Source organism: Netta rufina, assembly GCF_964035555.1.
Source record: "Netta rufina genome assembly, chromosome: 6".
NCBI classification, from domain to species: domain Eukaryota; kingdom Metazoa; phylum Chordata; class Aves; order Anseriformes; family Anatidae; genus Netta; species Netta rufina.
In genome coordinates, this window is record NC_140129.1 from 20,052,665 (window position 1) to 20,072,387 (window position 19,723).

General features: G+C 36.7%; 1 protein-coding gene across 8 annotated transcripts in view; it reads right to left on the bottom strand.

Moving 5' to 3' along the window:
• Positions 1-1,220: 1,220 nt before the first annotated feature.
• UBR3 (ubiquitin protein ligase E3 component n-recognin 3) overlaps positions 1,221-19,723 on the bottom strand; it is a 105,437-nt gene continuing 86,934 nt past the window's right edge. For 7 of the 8 annotated variants that reach the window (XM_084289234.1, XM_084289233.1, XM_084289232.1 and 4 more), the window contains 7 exons: positions 12,697-12,821; positions 9,440-9,547; positions 8,801-8,911; positions 7,812-7,988; positions 6,487-6,696; positions 4,718-4,857; positions 1,221-4,131 (listed from right to left, as the gene is read on the bottom strand). In XM_084289234.1, coding sequence (XP_084145360.1) covers positions 4,014-4,131; positions 4,718-4,857; positions 6,487-6,696; positions 7,812-7,988; positions 8,801-8,911; positions 9,440-9,547; positions 12,697-12,821 — 989 coding nt within the window. In that variant the 3' untranslated portion in view covers positions 1,221-4,013. Of the gene's footprint in view, positions 4,132-4,717; positions 4,858-6,486; positions 6,697-7,811; positions 7,989-8,800; positions 8,912-9,439; positions 9,548-12,696; positions 12,822-17,521; positions 18,132-19,723 lie in introns of those variants that run through there. The other variant, XM_084289236.1, reaches the window with a different exon arrangement.

Consider the following 19,723-nt stretch of genomic DNA (forward strand, 5'->3'; position numbering starts at 1 on the left):
TATTCTAAGTGGGACTCAAAGCTAAATTTAAGATGCTTTTCAAACATTTTTTTCCACATCACATTTTCCTGTACTGTGCATATGCATACATTGCAAAACTTGTGGGTTTGGGTAGTAAGATTAGCTTTAAAAGCTGTCATTTATTTAACAAGATTCAATTGTGTTTTCTGAATAATATTTAAAAGAAACACAGCATTTGAAGCATGCCGCATTAAATCTCCTGAATATTCTTAATGATGAGAAAGTACAAATGATAGAGTATTAAGGAGAATCTAAAACCTTAATTAAAAGGAATCTTTAGTTACTCAAACATTGTGTCTGTTTATGCAACTAATAATTCTTGAAGTCTTTGACTTCACTGAGAATACACTTTTCCTACTTAACCGCATTCATCTGCAGAAACTAATAGCTAGTACATCCTAGCAAGATTACAGCTGCAGTGACAGGATGGTATACTGGCAGAAGCAGCAAGTCCCAAAGCTGGACTTGCAGAAGTTGGAGCTCTCGTCAGCATAACAGCACTTGCTCAGGCAAACAACCGCCCATCCAGGAAAACATGAGTGGGTGCTCAGAGCGCTATACCCTGCCAGAAGGCATTCATGTAGCATGGGTTTTCAAACCAACAGTACAGATCTCACTTACTGCAGTGAATAATCCATGTAACAGAGAACCGTCATGCAGCCAGCTTCCTTGTATTGCATGCACTGCATCATCCCTGGGAGTTGATTTAATAGAGAGCTGTGAACCTCCATACATAGGGTCAGCCTGTTCCTGTGGTTTTCCTACTCTGCACACAGCATCACTTCATTCTTATTGAGGTTAATGTTCAGACAGCCTCCATTCATCATTAGCCTCACCTTTGAAAATAGACTGCAAAGCAGGACTGTAGAATCTGGTTTAGATGAAAATTACGTCCAGATCATATACAGATCTGCACAGTAATTTACTGTCTCCTCTGGCAGCTGTATACACACAGCACAGACTGAGCTCACAGGATTCCAAAAGTAAAAATTCCAAAAGAAAAAAATCAGCAATTTTTGGATACTGGAGCAAAACAATCACTTTTTGAAGGAAAAACGTAATTTGTTTGTGCAATACTGTGAGTTATTCAAGATTCCTATTGCAGAGGTGATGAAAATATTCACTGAAAACTTCAAGCCACCACTAAAAACCAATGCTATTTATGCAAAGGTAGTAACAAGACTGCTTCACCAAGCATCTGAAAGGTCAAAAGAAAAGGTTTAATAAACAAATATATCCATTCAAAATTTTGCAGTAATAGTTATTCCAGAAGCAGATTTGACAGAAGATCAAGCATTGTTTTCCCAGGACAGTTTCTCAGCATTTTAATGTTAGCACTTTGCAGCAGCAACACTGTAATAGCAGGCATAAAAGTAAGTACAACTGTAAGTGGTGTAGTTATGAGCAATATAAATTAATCCAAATTGTTAATCAAACATACACAACTATGTGAAGTAATAAAGAAAAAAATACCAATTTTCTTTATGGAAAGTACTTTGCATGGTTAAACTTCTGACATTTAAAAAACTGCCTGGCTATTGTGTGGAATTCAGTAATGATTGTATTTTGGATGACGGGTGGATAGAAAAAAATTCACCAACGCACAGATTGACAGTAGACTTTTATTAACATATCTTACAATGTCGATTACTGTATCCCTAGTTTTGTAGTCCTCTGATGCATTTTAAAGATGGACTTAGATTCTACAGTAATGTACTGTACTTAAATGATCATTCATACAGGATATCACACCAGAACATTTGAGTAATACACACACGCCACTCTAGTTTGGACCTGTTATTTTTCAAGGTTAGCTTAATAAAGTAGGATAAAAAAAAGTAATGGGGGAAATCAAAATTCTTGTTTAGCAGCATGCAAGGATATTCAAGTACAATTTTCAACAAAGTAATTTTTTTGTGTTTTTAAATTGACTGGTGACTAATTCACCAGTACTAAAATAAACTCTATGAAATACCCAAATGTTAAAGTTAAGGCTAATAGCTTTACTTCACATCCATATGCACAACCAGAGAACGTTCCATTTCAAATAGAACACAGTAATCAAATTCTGGATACGTTATCTCTTGTAAATATAACATTGAAGCTTCAAACTACAGATTACTCAAGTTCATTAGCCCTGTAATAATGTTATGCTGGAGATGTAAAGAATCTTTTTGTTCTTCAACCACACTTACAAAATGGCCTGATATTCATAATGAGCAATGCAAAAATATTACAGGCAGAACTTATGATACAGTATCAAAAAAGTAATATTTTGGAAAAGACATAACTGCTTAGTTGGTGAAAGAGTAATTCTAATCTTACAGGAAGTACTGTAATACTTTTGAAATATATATATATATTTATATGTCTGTATAAAAACCAGCATCCATTATTGTGGGGGTTTTTGAATTGCAGGTATCCAGAAAAACTTATTGTATTTACTCACTTTTCCTTCTGTCCATTCTCTTTGATTGCTATACAGTCATTTTACTTCCCCTATATACTTTTCACTAGATAATGACTTCCACTGGGGAACTGTTTTCAGTGTATATGTGGTTTTATCATAAGGTGTTTTTATTTTACACATATAAATTTTATTTTACACACAAGCTATGAAAGTCAAAACTACCAAAAGTGCTAGGTAGTACTGAAATAGCCGATGTATGTCCAACACCTGTGAAAACATCAGTGGCGATATATTACAAACCATTATTTTAGCTGTGATCTTTCCTGCCTACTTACACAGCGTGGGGTTTAGCCCATTCATGCCCGTTCCCATGATATTTATTTATTTTTTTTAGACCTCTAAACATGAACTAGTTTGGCATTCTTGCAGTGACGCTGCACATGCATTGGGTATTCACATAGACTACCTCTCATTTGGTGTTTTTTTTTTTTTTTTTTTTTTTTTTTTGTTTTGTTTTTGTTTTTGTTTCTTTTTGTCCTTTGTTTGTTTGTTTCCTTTTTTAGGAAACCAAGCAGAAAGAACAGTGATTACTCTGAACAAATACAGTATGGAAGAACCTCCTGAAGTGGCAGGAAAGATACAAAATTATGTTTGATTTGTAGAATAGCCTGCACATTTCCAAACCAATCATTCTGAAACATGTATCTAGTTTGTAGTAGGCAGGCTTGTGGTTATTACACTTATAACTGGGATCTCCATGTTGGGTGCCATACAAATTCTCTATATACAGCAATTTCTGTATGTGTTATCACTAACAGTTTATTCAATTAATACAGAAAAAAATCTCATTTCTGGAAGAGAAAACAGAATGTGTGTTCTGGATTACATTAAGAACAATAAGCTACCTAATTTACAGCTATTTCATGTATTTTATGGAGGAACAGAAATCTATGAAATTCCTGAGAAAGCATAAGTTTTCAGTAATGCCTGAAATATTTCGATAGACCTCTTGTGGTAAGTGAAATATTTTTTAAAATTCAACTTTCAGACCAATTGTTATCATGCAGTCTCACAATCATTTTACAATTCATGTCTAATTACAAATGCATATTAAGCAAAAACCTCAAACCAACACAAGAAAGGCAAAGAAAATTTATCCAACATATTTAGTAGATGTAGTACACATATACAGTTTCAGCAAAAATTGCTAAAAACTCAACTCCACGCAGAGAAAAATTAAAACTTGACAGGTAGCACTGGAGCCTCTAAACAACTGTAAGTAAAACTTGTGCTTCTTAACAATATTGGACTTAATAAAAAAAAACACAAAAGAAAAATGGACTACTGAGTGCAATCATTGCTCACACCATTTTGAGGATTTAATTTCAAATTGTATCATTATTTAATAGCAACAGCAGCATATTATGCAAAAATTTCACATGTTGACCAAGTTCCATTTCCCTTTTATGCCCATACCCCACTCCACCCCAAGCCAAAGAGCTGAACTCCCATTCATTTAAAGCTATTGTCAGTCGAGATGCATTCATTCATGGTAACAGCGATACAGTGTGAAGATGATGATTTACAAGCCATTATAATGTGGCCCCCATCTTTTATTGATATGATCAAAAGTATGAGACACCCATTGTTGTTCAAGCACTTTGTATCTTTCCTTGCATATGTAGAGAGGTTTACCACGCCTGTTAAAAAAACAGTAACAATGGTTAATACATCAAATAAATGGAAAAGTTTCATTATTAATATAAATAACGTGGGATATTTGTATATATATTTTTCCCCAGTGGAAGCACACATTTTTATTGGTGAAGGGGCTGTTGGTTTCGTTTTTAGTAAAATAGCTGCTGGTACTTTCCCTTCTCCCTCTTTGATAGCAGAATTCAGAGAACAATTCTTGTTCTTTCAGGTATGTATAGCTTTCCTACATTGGAAACCAACTGCTTTGTTTGATTGAAGGCCAAACAACAATTTTCATATTTGGGAGAGATGTGTTTCCTGCTGGAACATTTAGAATTGAATCCTTCTGCTGGGTGGGCGCTTGATGCATGTAATTCTGTTCACGAGTACATGTTCACGATTACACAATTACTCTGTTCATTATTACACGATTTGGGTCTCCAAAACTAAGATCAGTCTAACTTGTGGAAAATGGGAGTTTTTCCCTCAAGAAAAGTAGGTATTTTTAATCTGTTACTGCAGATATTGCATTATATAAAGTTGATAATACACAGAACAGCAACAATAAAACACTTGTAATTAAAATATTACCTAAGATCTCTGTCTTCTTCACCATGTGCATCTAGATAAACAGAACCCCAAAGGCAGAAACGATGACCTCGTATGATGATAATTACAGATGCATTAATCAAAAGAAATATTCCTGTCCCAGCTCCACAGTTTTGAGAATGCTGTAATATTATGGATGTAGAAAAGGAAGAGTACAAAGATTCAGTTAGTGACTGTCAGTTTTATAACAAAAAGATTTTCCAAATAGTAACTAGTTTTCCTTGAAATAACATAACACACGTTATTTACTAAGGAACAGCCTGACAAAGTATAGCCTGCCCCCAAATTCTCCAAGCAAACTAGAAGTCCGTGTCTTGTGCTGCCATTAAAACTTCAACATAGAGCTTAGGGATATGGTTTAGAGGGGACTGTTAGTGTTAGGTCAGAGGTTGGACTCGATGATCTTGAGGTCTCTTCCAACCTAGAAATTCTGTGATTCTGTGTGATACAAAAATGGTTGTCTGATTTAAAAATTGGAAGATGCTCTTTATCCTATTAAGAGTTACCTAAGAAAAATGAGAAAAAAATATTCTCAACAGTGTTGTATTTGTTGTACAGCATGAGCAAGTATTTTGCACAGATGACAAGAATAAGTATTCAGAAAAAAAAATTCCCATTTCGTCTTTTACAATGGTGTCTGCAGATGAATTTGCTTTCTCTATCTACACTCACAGATCTAGTCTACAGCTCTACAAAACTAGTAATTAATTTTTAAAATTCATTCCTGCTTGCTTCAATGTCATTCAATACTAGTTAATACAGATTGTGGCATTTACAATCAATTTGTTTTGTCAATAAAAATCTGTTTTTCATATAGTATTATGACGATTGGAGGCTGTAATCCCACTGACTAAAATCTTACATAATTATTTAAATATATCTTCAATTATTTTTCTTTATACCTTTGTTTGCATGAAGCCAAAACCTTAACTGTTACTTACGTTTACACTTTAAATTTTGCTCACCTCTCATTCTTCCACTATAATAGCAGTAGAAAAAAGAAAAAGGTGAGCGCAAGGAATTTTGGAAAAGTCCAAGATCCATATGGAACTTCTTTGGGTTTGATTTTATGTCCCATTTGTAAATAGCTCCCCAAGAAATTCCCCTCAGTTTTGTGAAGCCCATGTAGTTCCAGTCTTCTAATAACTATTCTATGATGGGAAGCAGAACAGCTCTCAAAGCAAACCTTAATCATGGACAGGAAAGTGATACTAGATGCTGTCCAACTCAGGTTCCTAAAGGAACTTAAATATAAGCTGACTAGAAAAATTTGCTGCTTCAGCAAAGGCTTGAAGTTGAAGGCCTTAAAATGATGCTTGTTTAGCTATAGTCTGCAGATCACTAGTAGACAGTCAGGTACCAGAAAACGTTCCATGAAAGAAAAAATACAAACATACATTGATATTCTTATGTACACAGAAATCAAGGCAACAAAACAGAGGAAAACTAAAATGATACATAAGCATTCTGGATGCAGACAAATTTCAATAGGTTGTGAATGAAAACCATGTGTCAACATTGCCCACAGTGGCTTTCTAAGAGTTTTTCAAAGAGGCGAATAGGGCTTGGGGTTTAAAAAGGTTAATAAAGTTGCTCTTCAGAATCCAGTCTAGGTCCATCTTACCAGAAATGAGCAATCAACATTATACAAACATGTTTTTATAAGAAAAACATCCAGACTAAGTGATGGAGTTAAAAATCATCTATCAGTGTAAGAACCTATTACAGAACTGGAATTCTTTCTCTCTTACCAGTACACATTCACAGTAACTCTGTTGTTTGCAGCATAGTCCTTTCAAGCATACAAAAGTACCACAAACTAGACAAACAGCAGGATCTTTAGGAACCTTGGTACAAACAGTACAAGTCTTTCTGTGATAATACTGAAAAATGGTATTATAATTCTCAGGCAACTGAAGGAGGCGTGGCAAGTCCCACTTAGGCTCCTGGATAAGCAAAGCCTAGAAGGAAGATAAGAACAATCTATGAGTTCTACACATTAATTTATTTAGAACTAAGAAAAGAATACCAAAGAAAGGAAGCATGCCAATTCTCTCAATTCTTCTCTGTTTGAGAAATTCAGAAGTGTCTTAACAACCGTAGACTACTCTTGGTGAACACCCTCCTTGAGGTCACTTTTCTAACAGTTAAAAAAGGAGAGCTAACCTTTTCCCATCTATGTTTTCTAAACATGACACTTTAAGTGAAAAAAAACCTTCATAACTAAAGCAAAGAGGATTAAGATTGGCCTATGGGGAAGACTGCAGGTCACTATCTGCATCAAAAATTTATCTCAGAAACTTCACTGCCAAACCCTGGCAATGATTATGAAAGCTGTCTCTTAGATAAAATTTAGACAAATTCTTCCTTCCTTTGTTTTGGAGTTAGGCTATGCAACTGGTACTTGAAGGCATGTGCCTGATTTTCAAAACTGCAGTGCATTTTGAGGTCATTAAGAACTGATCAGCACTCCAAACTTTTTGGAAAACCAGGCGTTACGTAAATACTGGTTTCAGGCCTAACTGTTCTCTTCTGCTCTTGAAAATGCTGTCCAATTTATTTATCTATTTTAAAGACACTTCTGTGTTTTGCTTCAACCTACTTTATCTTACTGGCTTTATAATTGATGGGCATAAGGGTCAGATGGGATCTTTCTTCACAAGAATAGCACCTGTCCCTTTTCAATCATGAAAAGAACAGTTTCACTGCAATTTCTCTCAAACGCCTATCAATTGGCAGCAACTGTATTTCGAGGTTAATCTTAGTATTCAAATATTCATTTGCAACACTATAATTTTCACCTGCGAAATATTAAGAGACAGACACACTCTGCAGAGCCAGGAAAGCATCTGGCCTGCTCTTTAACACCATTAACTTAGGAGAGGTGGACTTAAAATGTTGACATGCATCTTCTTTTTATGTCCATATCCACTAACATTTCTGATTACAATTCCTCTCTCATTTACGAGTCAGCTTCTGAGATCCTTATCCAAAAGGAAAAGACATACGCAGTGAAACAAGCAATAAATAACCGTTCCTACATTAGCACTGTTTTGAAAGTAATTTTGCTACATACCTTTACTTGATCTTGATGTCTGTCTGCAAATGAAGCCAACTCTGAGCACCACTGTGATATCATGTCAAATGCTGGCACTGGCCAATTGAGACAAGAGGCACTGGTGAATTGATCAGATGACTGAAAAGATGGTAATAGACCTAGGCAGCTTGCAAGAACTGTGAATTCTTCATCTTCCTTTTGATACAAAACCAGAAGTTTTAAATTAATACCTATGCTTTGAATTTCTGTAGTTTAAACTACATACGTACATATTAAACAGTAAAGGTATTAGCATCATTGTGTTAGAACATCTTCACACACACAGAGAAGAGTCCATGTCTTCAAATTACCTCAAATTGGGTTCTCAAAATACAACTGGTCAGAAAATAAAAACAAACAACCATCACACAATAAAGTCCAAAATGGCTCCTATCAGTTTCAGGTATTCAGGTATGAGAATTGTGATGCAGGGAAGTAGGGAAGTTGATCTGCAGCAAACTCTATTTGAATCAGCTTAAAATGTATGGAGCTTAAACATAATCGTATGCTGATGCAAAGTCTCTAAGAATAACGTCCCAAATATTAACAGACATTAAGCAACTAAGGACTGAAGTCCAGTCTGTGTGGAAATTATGTGATCTCTGCAAATGCAGCACAAGCTTTAAAACTATGTTGGTATTTCATAAACAGGTAAGTATGACCTAATAAAATAAATACAAATATATATATATATATATATATATATATATATATATATATATATATATATATATATACACATTGTTTTTCAGGGAAATTGACCTAAAAAAAAAAAAAAAAAAAAAAAAAAAGATGCTGCACTGATGCAGAAGAATGCTAGAAAATATGATTTAAAAAGAAAAACACTCAGGAGAGAAAATATATGCCATGGGAAAAAGAAGAAGAAAAAAAAAGGCAACCTTTGAAGGTTTTGTTTGTCTTCAAAATTTCTAGCTTTTAAATGTGAGTGTGCACCTTCCAGTCTGTACCTGGCAGCTAGGTAAATCCCCTCCAAAAAGATGGTGTTGAAGAAGGCTGGTGATCCTGAGGAAAGGTAGACAGAACTGTTGCAGATAGCACTCTACAGAATCAGGATTTACCTAGAGGGGAGGAAAGCAATTACTATATTCTGACCCGGATAAGTTGTCTCCTATGAAAGAAACTCCAGTATTAACCTGTATTTATACTCCAGTTTTAACTGGACACCTTAAACAGAGTGCATCAAACAAACGTAAGTTCCAAAGGCTGATTCTTTCACTAATAATCTGAAAAAAAATGTTTCTCTGCACCCCCACCTCAATTCCCCCTCCCCCCCCAATATTTTTTCTACTTAAATGTTCAGTTTTTGAAGTTTCTGAAAGGCATTTTGTACACATGATTAGAAAACACAATTGTAAGAAATATTTGTCGATAACTTTCTCAGCATTGTCCCTGTATGGTATTACTAGAAGAAAGATTTGCACAAGCAAACTGTCCCAAGGGGATGTGCTTTGATCCAGAAAATAAGAGTCGTACTGCAATCTTTAGCAAGATCAGAGAAAACTCATTATAATAACTAGGCTGAAAGAATTAAATGGGAGATGGAAAGGGGGATACACTGTATACATTTCCAAGAGGTTTGCCAATACCACTGTTAATTCTTCAGTCTCTCCTTCTTCGAATATCTTCCCCTTAGACAGCTCACTAACCACATGACCCAGCAATACTTCCCAAGATTTTTCTCCACCGGATGTATTCTGAAAATAAGGAGAAAAAAATACACAAGTCACAAAAAGGAGAAAATTTTCTGCAGAGCAATGAAGTACGTTTCCTTTTAATCAGCTCATGAATTTTGACTTAAAGATGCATGTTTAAAATAAATTGAAAATCTAATTCTACACAAGGGGAACATGTTTAGTTCATACAATGAAATGTGAATTGCTACTTAAAGTACTTACGTCATAAACTGAATTATATGAAAACACTCTACTGTGCATTTCCCATTTTTAGGTGTGAGTATAGAAAATGTTTAAGGTTAAGAAAAATTGCTTTATGGACACTGTTTTGACAGATTTTGAATAAAATAAATTTTAAGAAAAAAATATTATTTTCTAAAATGCACCAACCAGAATGAGTTACAAAACACTTGCCATCTATTGTAAATTGAAATGAGTCTATGAGAAAATGGAACACTGTTTGGAATGAACTGTATTGAGTAGAGATGGGAAAAATTATTTAGTGGAAAGACTAGCCACTTGGCTTCGTGCAACACCATTCAAAGGCAACAATTATAGAAAGCCATCAGAAACAGAAAGAAGAGAAATAATTATGGGAATACTGCTAAGTCATACATGATTGTTTCCAGGGAAAACACGATTGGATATGTATTTTGAGCCGTGTTGGTTGCTTGATCACTTGGCAGCAACACAAAGGCAAGACTTCAGCTCAAGTTTGATGTCTAGAACACCAAACAAAGATTCACTTGGCATTATCCAAAAAATAAAAAAATTAAGTCACACATGATCTGTGTAGTCATCCTAGGATCCAAATGTCAGTATTATCAGCATGTAAAAAAAAAGACAGCCTGAACCATATATTTAAAACCATTAGGTCCTCAAGAAACTTTGAAGAACAGAGTTGGATTTCTAAACTAAAACTGACTTCCCTTGTCACAAGCAAAGCAAAAGAGTTCACTTGAGGACTATGGCTAAGCTCACGCTGCTTCTAGGCACTAGCAAGAAAGTGGAGGCTGAAAGAAGAGATGGGCTGCAGAACTGTTGGGAGAGAGAAAGTGGGACTTATGTGATTACACCACTGACCAGCCCTCTGTGCACAAAGATCTCTTGAACACACGGGGTCCAGGCAGCATTATGCTGGATAAGGAGGAGGGAGAGAAACTGGAAACAAATCTGAGGAAGGACAAGCTCAAAGTGTCTGCAAAGCTGCAAGACACTTGAAATGGAAGCCAAGAAAAAAAGAGTAGGTGTCCCTGAAGGGTTGAGAATAATGTAGAGATCAACTTAAACACATACAGCCAAGCTGCTATCAGAACTTGGACCTCTGTACACAGATGATCTACACAAGACAGACAAGAGGAAAGAGGAGGATGTTTCCAAGGGAGAGAGAGATGTTCTCATTACAGTGCATGTGTGGCACGGAGCACTGTCCTTATTTACCTCCTCTTTGCTCTCCCACTTGGAAAACTGTCAGCTTCCAATGGGCTTCTCACAGGAGAAGAGTCAAAATTCTCAAACTGATAAAGTTCGGGTTGGATGAACTATACTAGATAACAGCATCCATTAACCGTAACATACTGTTTAAAAGACTACCATTTTCCACTCAGCCTTAATATCCAAAGACAAGTATGCTAGTGGAAATTCTACTAAAATGCTGTCTTTAATACCAAAACAAACAGCTACTTCAAAAATCCATTATCTGAGACATTATCATTATTTGTAAGCCTAAAGCACAAATACCCTTTGTGTTCTGCAAATGCCTTTATGCTTCTATAAGAAAACAACTTAGTACTATTAGGTAGCAAGCCTACCTACCACATGCCTTAAGTCTACTTTCACACAATAAAATCTCACTGTAGACAGCAAATTAAGCATTTTAAGTGCATGTTCAGATAAATCCCAACTTCTGCTACTAACAAAAATGCAGTCCATGGGCTATGAAAAAAATATAAACTGGTAACATTTTAATATATTCTTATGCCTTCTACCAAGAATTTAAAACTGCAAAATCTATCATTTGGGAGTCATTGAAGTAAAAAGAAAAATGCAACCTTCCCCCCTCCCCAGCCCCAGAAGACACAGTAATAAAAGCTCACCAGCAACATTAGCAATGTTTTCAAGCAGGTGTTCTTGAAATTCTAATGTGACACGGTATTGAAGGAAGGGGGTGAAGTGAGAGCTAACAAAATGCAGTATTGCATTTGTGATCTCAAATGCTTAATGCAAGTCTGGAAAAAAGTTCTGCATAGCAGCAGTTTGGTCAGCAGATAATTTGTACTTAGTACCTTGGGGGTAGTGACATACCAGTACACCAAAGAGGACTTAAATGTGAAAAGCAGGTTGTGTTTCTCAGTGTGTCTTCTGTTTTACAGCCAACATAATCTAAGACCCAACTGTTGTATAAAGGGATATTCCTGCTCCCATATCCTCTCCTGGCCCCAATGCTTCCATCCTTTCTCCTGGTCTGCACTGGCACTCTTCTCACCCTCTGGAGAATCAATCCATGGAGCAGAAAACTGAAGTAAATGACAACACCAGTGCATGAAGAAGTGGGGGATGCATAGGATGGCTAAGGTGAACTGTATGTTTTGGTAGCAACTGGCATTCAATCAGCTCAACTTCACTATACTTGCAAATGCCATCAAAAGGCAAGGACATGATAGGGAAATATTTACCTGTCTGGTTTAGAAATTTCCTGAATTCCTCTCTGCCTCTTCCTCATAAGAGCACTCTAGACTGCAAATTCAGAAAAATGTGCATGGCTAGCCATGAATAGCATGAATAAACAGGAAAAAGACTGAGTATTTTTCCAGTGGCAAACTTACTTGCCTACATGTTCTGTAAAGGAATGCATTAAATCAATACATTGAAGCATAGTAAGGCTTCAATTTTACTGGAAAGAATACTACCTTTACTGCATGCCACTGTAATGAACTCGAGTGATACTGCATAGATACATTCTCGTATCTGAAATTTAGTTCTGGAACTAGAAACCTTTCCTAAAACTTGCAAAGCCTGCAAAAATAGCACATGCAGAAACAAAATACTGGATTTCTGTGAAGGAGAAGCAAATTATTATATGCAGATTAGATATAAGTAGAGACAGCTGTTACACTTCTACCAGAAATAGATAAGGAAAAGTTCATAACTGTTTTAATAACTTAACCAACCTTTTTGAGAGCTCCTGACTCTTTCCATGCCATTCTATCTTCAGCACTACATTTAACAGAAAGTGCTGCCAAGGCTTGAGTATACAATAAAGTGAAAAGCACCTTTATAATGCAGGTGAAGTGTTCTGTAAAACAAAGGAAATAATTTGTAAACATTTCTATTTTTAGCAAATGTATTTATTACAGCCTTTAGCTAAAGAAGTGATGCTTCTCAAATGAAAAGCAAAAACAACATGAAAAGCATAAAAGCACACAAAACAAGATAACTATATTTGCTGGCTTTCAAAAATTACTTGGCAGCCTTAGTGAACTGCACGAGTAAAGGACAAGTCATTTTCCACTGCTCCATATGTTCATCTTAATCCTGATCAGCAGTAATCCTTCCTAGGGACTTGGTGATATTACAGAATTCTGTTTTGTCCAAATGTTGCATCACGGTAAGCTACTGATTACTGATAGCTGCAACTAATTGGGTCCTGTAAATGTAAGCAAGCATCTTCCTGTACCTGTTGGTAATGATTAAATCATCTTACATTCATGCAAATACTGGAAAAGTTAAGTTCCCAAAGAAATGCAAGAAGGACATTTAACACACTTCATTTTCTCTCTCTCCATTTCCCAATATGGATCCAGGTATATAAGACGTGCTGCAAATCACCCTTTAATGAGTAGCTATTTACCAAAGTTCATGTGAATACAGAACTAGGACAAAAGATAAACTGTCATTTTAGAACTTGCTTTCTTTTAAGAAATCTTTGTTTACACTTTTTCATAGCATTTCAATGGCTTATCTCCTACATACAGGCTGCAGAAGAAAGGCTTTGAAATCTTTTCTGGGAAGCTAGTGTAGTCAATATAAGACTTCCTAAAATTGGGACAGGAAAAAAGGTAAATGTGATCATTCTCTGAAATCAAGATATGGTAACCATCCTTTTCTCTCCTTTTACTCCAGGCTGTACTTCCCATCTCAAATAATCTGATTTCTTAAAAATCTAGGCAGATCAAAGATGTTTCTATCATTACTTACACCATTCCTTAAGCATAACAGTAATATATTATCTAAAACAATGTGTACAAAAATGAGGGTTTTTAAGTCTACTCAGGCTTTGAAGTTAAGCAAAATAATTTTATTTACAGAAACACCTCACAAAAATTGGGTTAAACTAATTTTTCTCCCCAAAGGATTTAAACAAGCTTCGTACATGAAAATGAAAAGGCGGTAAGGGAGATGAATTGCCTTGTTTCTCTATTCTTATATCTAACATCAAAACACACTACTGAGTTCTAAAATGAATACAAAGTCTGAATATATAATGAAGTCTGTGAACTAACAATTGTTTATTTAACAAATGCTTACAAATTAATGCAGATGTGAATACTTTTTAATGTCACCAAGTATATACAATAAGCACAATTTAAGCATGTAAAAGAGTATTTGTAACTATGTAACGAAAATTACTTTTTTGTATTATCTTCCTACAGAGCTTACGTTAAACATGACACTGAACACTGCTATATTTCACCGAACCTATTCTACAGTAAGTAGCATTATAATTGGTTTTCCTCTCCCCATTACCCCAGAAGGAGAATCCACCAGATCTGAATAGCTCTTTAGGCCATACATTTTTTATTCTGCTGAGACCTCTGCTTTCCTAAAAATCTTTCTTATGTAGAAATCCTGAATATATGATGTATTATTTTTACACCTAAAGCAGCAAAACTAGACCACTGGTCAACATTCACTGATCTGCCACAATCCATTTCATCCTCTAGATCTGTTCTGCTGAGGTTGTTATACAGTGCTCACATGGGGTTTCTTAGCATACTACAACTATTTCACTTTTTAAAAATCTGATTTCTGTTAAATAGGATTTTTCTTTATCCCTATCCCCACTTAAAATCTCTAATGAATTTAATAATTAGATATAATGTTTTTGTATACTACAGATTTAAAAATAAATTGATGTTCTTGTATTTACTATCATGATTCTTAAGTGATTATGAATTAGTTTTTGGAGAATACAGAATTGGACAAAAATACAATCTCATATATAATAAGGGAAGTGGTCTGGACTACTCCTCCTATGAGGTCCTGACTTCTGTACAAACAAGTTTAATCCTGCGTTTTTAGGAAAATATCAGAGGAGCAGCTCAGAAGCAGTATGCTGTGTAATGAGAGCCCAGGCTTTGAAAACAAGTATTCTACAGTCAAAAACATCTCACGGGAGGGGCACTAATACCACAAGCTGTAGTACCAATTGTCATTCAACTATTATGTTATCTCATTTGTAAAATGCAAGATATTTGACATCTGTAGGTATCCATAATCTTAGAGCTGTTATGTGCTCACCTACCACAAAGAGCTGTTTCTCTGCAAAGAGCTATTTTACTTGCCTTTCTGTGGAGCATGCTGGGGCTGCTCAGTGTTTTCCCATGGCCCCCTGGTGGAGCCTGTGTGCTTTTGTTAAGTCTTTTCCCTTTAATAACCCTAAGGATTACTAGTATATTTATATGTTGTGAAGCTTTTGGTCCTTTCTGTTACAACTGATACACTGTGCAATATTCTGCACTAAAATACAGTTAGGACTTGCATGTTTGTACACAAAGACTAATGTGATATTATTCTGACAGTCTAGAAGTTTTATTACTGGGGTTAGTTCACTATAATCAAGACAGTTTAGTGCAGAATTTTTGTATTTATTTTTATACAGTATCGAGAAATGCTTTTATGTTTCTATTTTTTAAGCTTTTTAAACAAAACTTTTTGGACCCAAATTAATTCACAGCACTCCATCCCATTATGTACATTAAACAACTCCCCTTTAAATATAAAGCTTATACAAGAAACACTTCTAGAAGCCTAACACTAGCTTTAGTGCAAGAAGTATGCAGATGAATGCATTTATTAGTGTCTATATGCATCTGTCATTTAACTGTGATTGCAAATTAGACGGTGCATGTTGTCAGGCAATGACTACAGAAAGAATCCACAAAGCAAATCAAATACAAAATGAAGGACCTTTTTTAGTGAACTCAGAAGGGCATCTTCATATGAATAGCCCTTGAAAATATTCTTCATCTGAAACTTGAACAGGCATTTGAAAAAATAACTTCAGAACAAAGGGAAACAGCACTGAACTTCAGATAATTCATGAAAGGTATAGTGAAAGTCCCAGTATACAGATAAATATTTCAGCTTCCACACTGAAATTGGATACTACTCAAGTTGATTACATTCATTTTATATTTAGTCAAGATCCTTACCCAATCATTAAAGAAAAGTGTTAGTGTTCACCCCAGTGCTGCTTGCTCTATTTCCATTGCATGACATTGAAACTTTCTAGAAAAAAAAAAATGTGTCAAAGCATCCAAGTCAGACTCTGGCATTCAGGCCTTATTAGAGTCAGGTACAAAAAAACAAAGGGACTGAACTTAGCTATTACATGCCAAGGAAGGAAATCTTTTCTACATAACGTATTAATTAGCTGGGCTAAACTCTCAAAGAACAGCTTTTGAGTTTATCACTCCCAAATCATGGATCTCTTAACAGCAGCACTGCAGCACATGCTAGAGCACTGCCAGGCTGCATAACAGGGCTCCAGCAAGCACCCATGCTGCTGTGTGATGCTCCTCACACATGGCACCAAGCACAGTGCCAGGCCACTGATGGCCAGATGACCACTGATTCTGTTGCACCTACTTGCCCCATGCTCACCCAGATCCAGTTTTTAAAAATACAGTGGTGTTTCAAAGCAAAGCAGAAATTGAAGCCACATGAAGCTATGAGCACTAATCTGCCCACAGGGGTCTCAAGTCAGGTACAATTAATGGTGACTATGAAGAATGTCCATTTTGAATTAAGTGACTTGTTCAACATATAGAAATAGTGTTGCAGAAAGGGCATAGATTTCAGTTTACAAGGACATAAATTTGTTGTTTTTTTTTTTAAACTTCCAAGCCACTGTCTCCATTCTGTATTAGCTTTCTTCATACAGAATATAATTTCCTACTTCTGTAAGTGTCGTGGTTCCGCTCGAGTGGGCAGCCGAGCTCCACCACAGCCGCTCTCTCACTCCCCCTCCTCAAAGAGGAATGGGGAGAAAATATGTGAAAAGGGCTCAAGGATTGAGATAAGGATGAGAAAATCACGCAATAATTATTGTAACGGGCAAAACAGACTCGGCATAAGGAGATAGTAAGATTTATTGCCTACAACTAACAAGCGAGAGAAGTGAGAAAACAAAGAAAAAAAAACCAAAAGCACCTTCCCCCCCCATCCACCCTCTTCCACCTCCTCCCCCCGAGCGGCGCAGGGGAACGGGGAATGGGGGTTATGGTCAGTCTACAGCACTTCTTCTCTGCCGCTCCTTCTCGGTCACTCTCGTCCCCTGTGCTGTGGGGTCCCACCCACGGGATGCAGTCCTTGATGAACTGATCCGGCGTGGGCTTCCCACAGGCAGCAGCTCTTCCAGAACTGCTCCAGATATGGGTCCGTACCACGGGGTCCATCCCTCAGGAGAAAACTGCTCCAACCTGGCTCCCCTACGGGCAGCAGCTCCTGCCGGGTCACCTGCTCCTGCGTGGGCTCCTCTCCACGGGCTACAGGTCCGGCCCGGAATCTGCTCCGGCAGGGGTCTTCCACAGGCGGCAGCCTCCGTCGGTGCAGGGCCACCTGCTCCACCGTGGTCTCCTCCACGGGCTGCAGCGTGGAACCCTGCTCCACCGTGGTACTCCATGGGCTGCAGGGGGACATCCTGCTTCACCATGGTCCTCACCACAGGCCGCAGGGGACTTCTGCTCCGGCGCCTGGAGCACCTCTCCCCCTCCCTCTACACTGACCTTGGTGCAAGGCTGTTCTCTCGCTCCCGGCTGCTGTGTGGCGCAGCGTTTTTTCCCTGTCTTAAATATGCTCTCACAGAGGCGCAAAACAACATCGCTTATTGGCTCGGATCTGGAAAACAATGGGGCCATTCCCAAACATGGGGCAGGTTCTAGATCTTTCTCACAGAAACCACCCCTATGGCTCCCTGCTACCAAAACCTTGCCACGTAAACCCACTACAGTAAGAAAGGAGCTAGAGATCTTACAAACAAATTCTTCATTTTCTATCATTCACTGTTGATGAGTCCTAATTCACAACACCATGAACTGCCCATCTTATGTACTACAACTGCCACAGAACTGAACCAGAAACACCTATGTGGATCATTATTTAGTCTTGTACAAATTTCAAAATGCAGAGCATGTGAAGCCTATAAAAGCTACACCTACGTTCTACTGTCAAAATCTGAAAAAAAATTACTAACTGTTTTAGTATCTTAAACACAGTGGTCATTTTGCTGATTACACATGAGGTACACTATCTTCTTCTTTCCGTTCTTTAAAAGATCCGGTAAATGCTTGTAAATTCTCTGACCTCCACCACAAAGTTTCTCCTGTAAAAAAAATGATTTAGTTTATAGTGTTCTTTCTTTGTGATGAATTCAGATCGATTTTCTTCTCTGAATGAAGAGGCTGAACAGTAATGGCATTTTTATCGCTTTAATCGATGTCAGATTGAAAAAGATACCAACACCCATTCACAAGTTAATAGGGTAGTTAACACAATTCCTCATGTTGTATCTAAAGGGCAAAAGATGAAGTTTGGGTCCTTCCTTACAGAACACTCGTTTGTTTATTTCCGTTTTAAAAACACAGTATAAACAAAAAGGATTTTGAGTATGACTAGAAAGATGATTTCTAAACTAAAACTTTAGTTTTAGTTTCCTGTAAGGATGCAAATATGGTTTCTCTGAACACAGCAACAAACCTAATAAACGATACTACAAAACCAGTAGCATTAGAAAATAGTATCGATGCTGAAAGGAAGGAAATTTTTCATTGAGTCTAAACCTACAGAATAACCATTACTGGGAGGTTCTGCACCATACTGCAACACCATCTCTTCTGCACTGTATTTAAGTCTATTGTTATTGGAAATCATCTATCAGGGCACACAAGCATCAACCCTGTCTGAACACTGGTGTCAGCCAAGTCCACAGGTTCTGCGCCTTGCAATCACTCCAAAACAGCAAAAAACATTCAGGAAGCAGCAGGGTCAAATGTACATGTTTTTTTTTCCACCCCTGTCACTGGCCTGCCACATGACCCTGCACAAGACGTTTTTACCTTTTCATGCATCAGCTCTCTACTAAGAATTAATGATATTGACATTCAACTCTGTGACCTATGCACCCATTACAAAAGTTCTGAACAAATATGTTATTACCTGTTTTTCTGAACTACATTCTACACCTCAGGACAGAGCATTATGAAAGACTTTCTCTTCCTTCTGCCTAACTGTTTTGATGAAACCAAAATTAGAAAGATAAATGGCAATTTATTTCCAATTTAATGCTTTGTAGATTTGGAGTGGTTACATTCATCTTCTTCCTGCCACTTGCCTTTTTCCTTTCAAATGCAACTCATACTAAAGCTAAGAGCACAATCAAAATGTGCTACTGATGTGTGGTATTTTATGGAATTCTCCACAGGATGCCTTACTATTATTAACTGAATGCTGTCTTTCCTACGATAAACATAACCTTCATAGATGTTATTCTCCAATGCTTGAATATAAACTACCAAAAGACTTATTTGTACTTTGACTTCACCTCTATCTCCTTATTTTTCAGAAGTTAGTCTCATTATACTTTAATTTTTTGCTCTTGTTCTTCTGAATACAAGTTAAATTTATTTTAAAATTGTGGTTAAAGAAAAGTATGTTTTGGACAGTATGCTTCCTATTCCCTTTTTTATTTTTTAACTTCTAGTATTTTCATACTTTAATTACTGATGGGACATATTTAATCCATAAATATGTACACTGAATCAAAAGAACCACAACCCACGATGTCAACAGACACACACAGTGCTTGAGCTGAACATTCAATAGTAAGGACTGAACACCTCTTCAGTGGAAGCAAATTTTTTGTTACACTTAGTAAATTAGGCGTACACATCAAAAACAGAACAGTCCCCATATTTA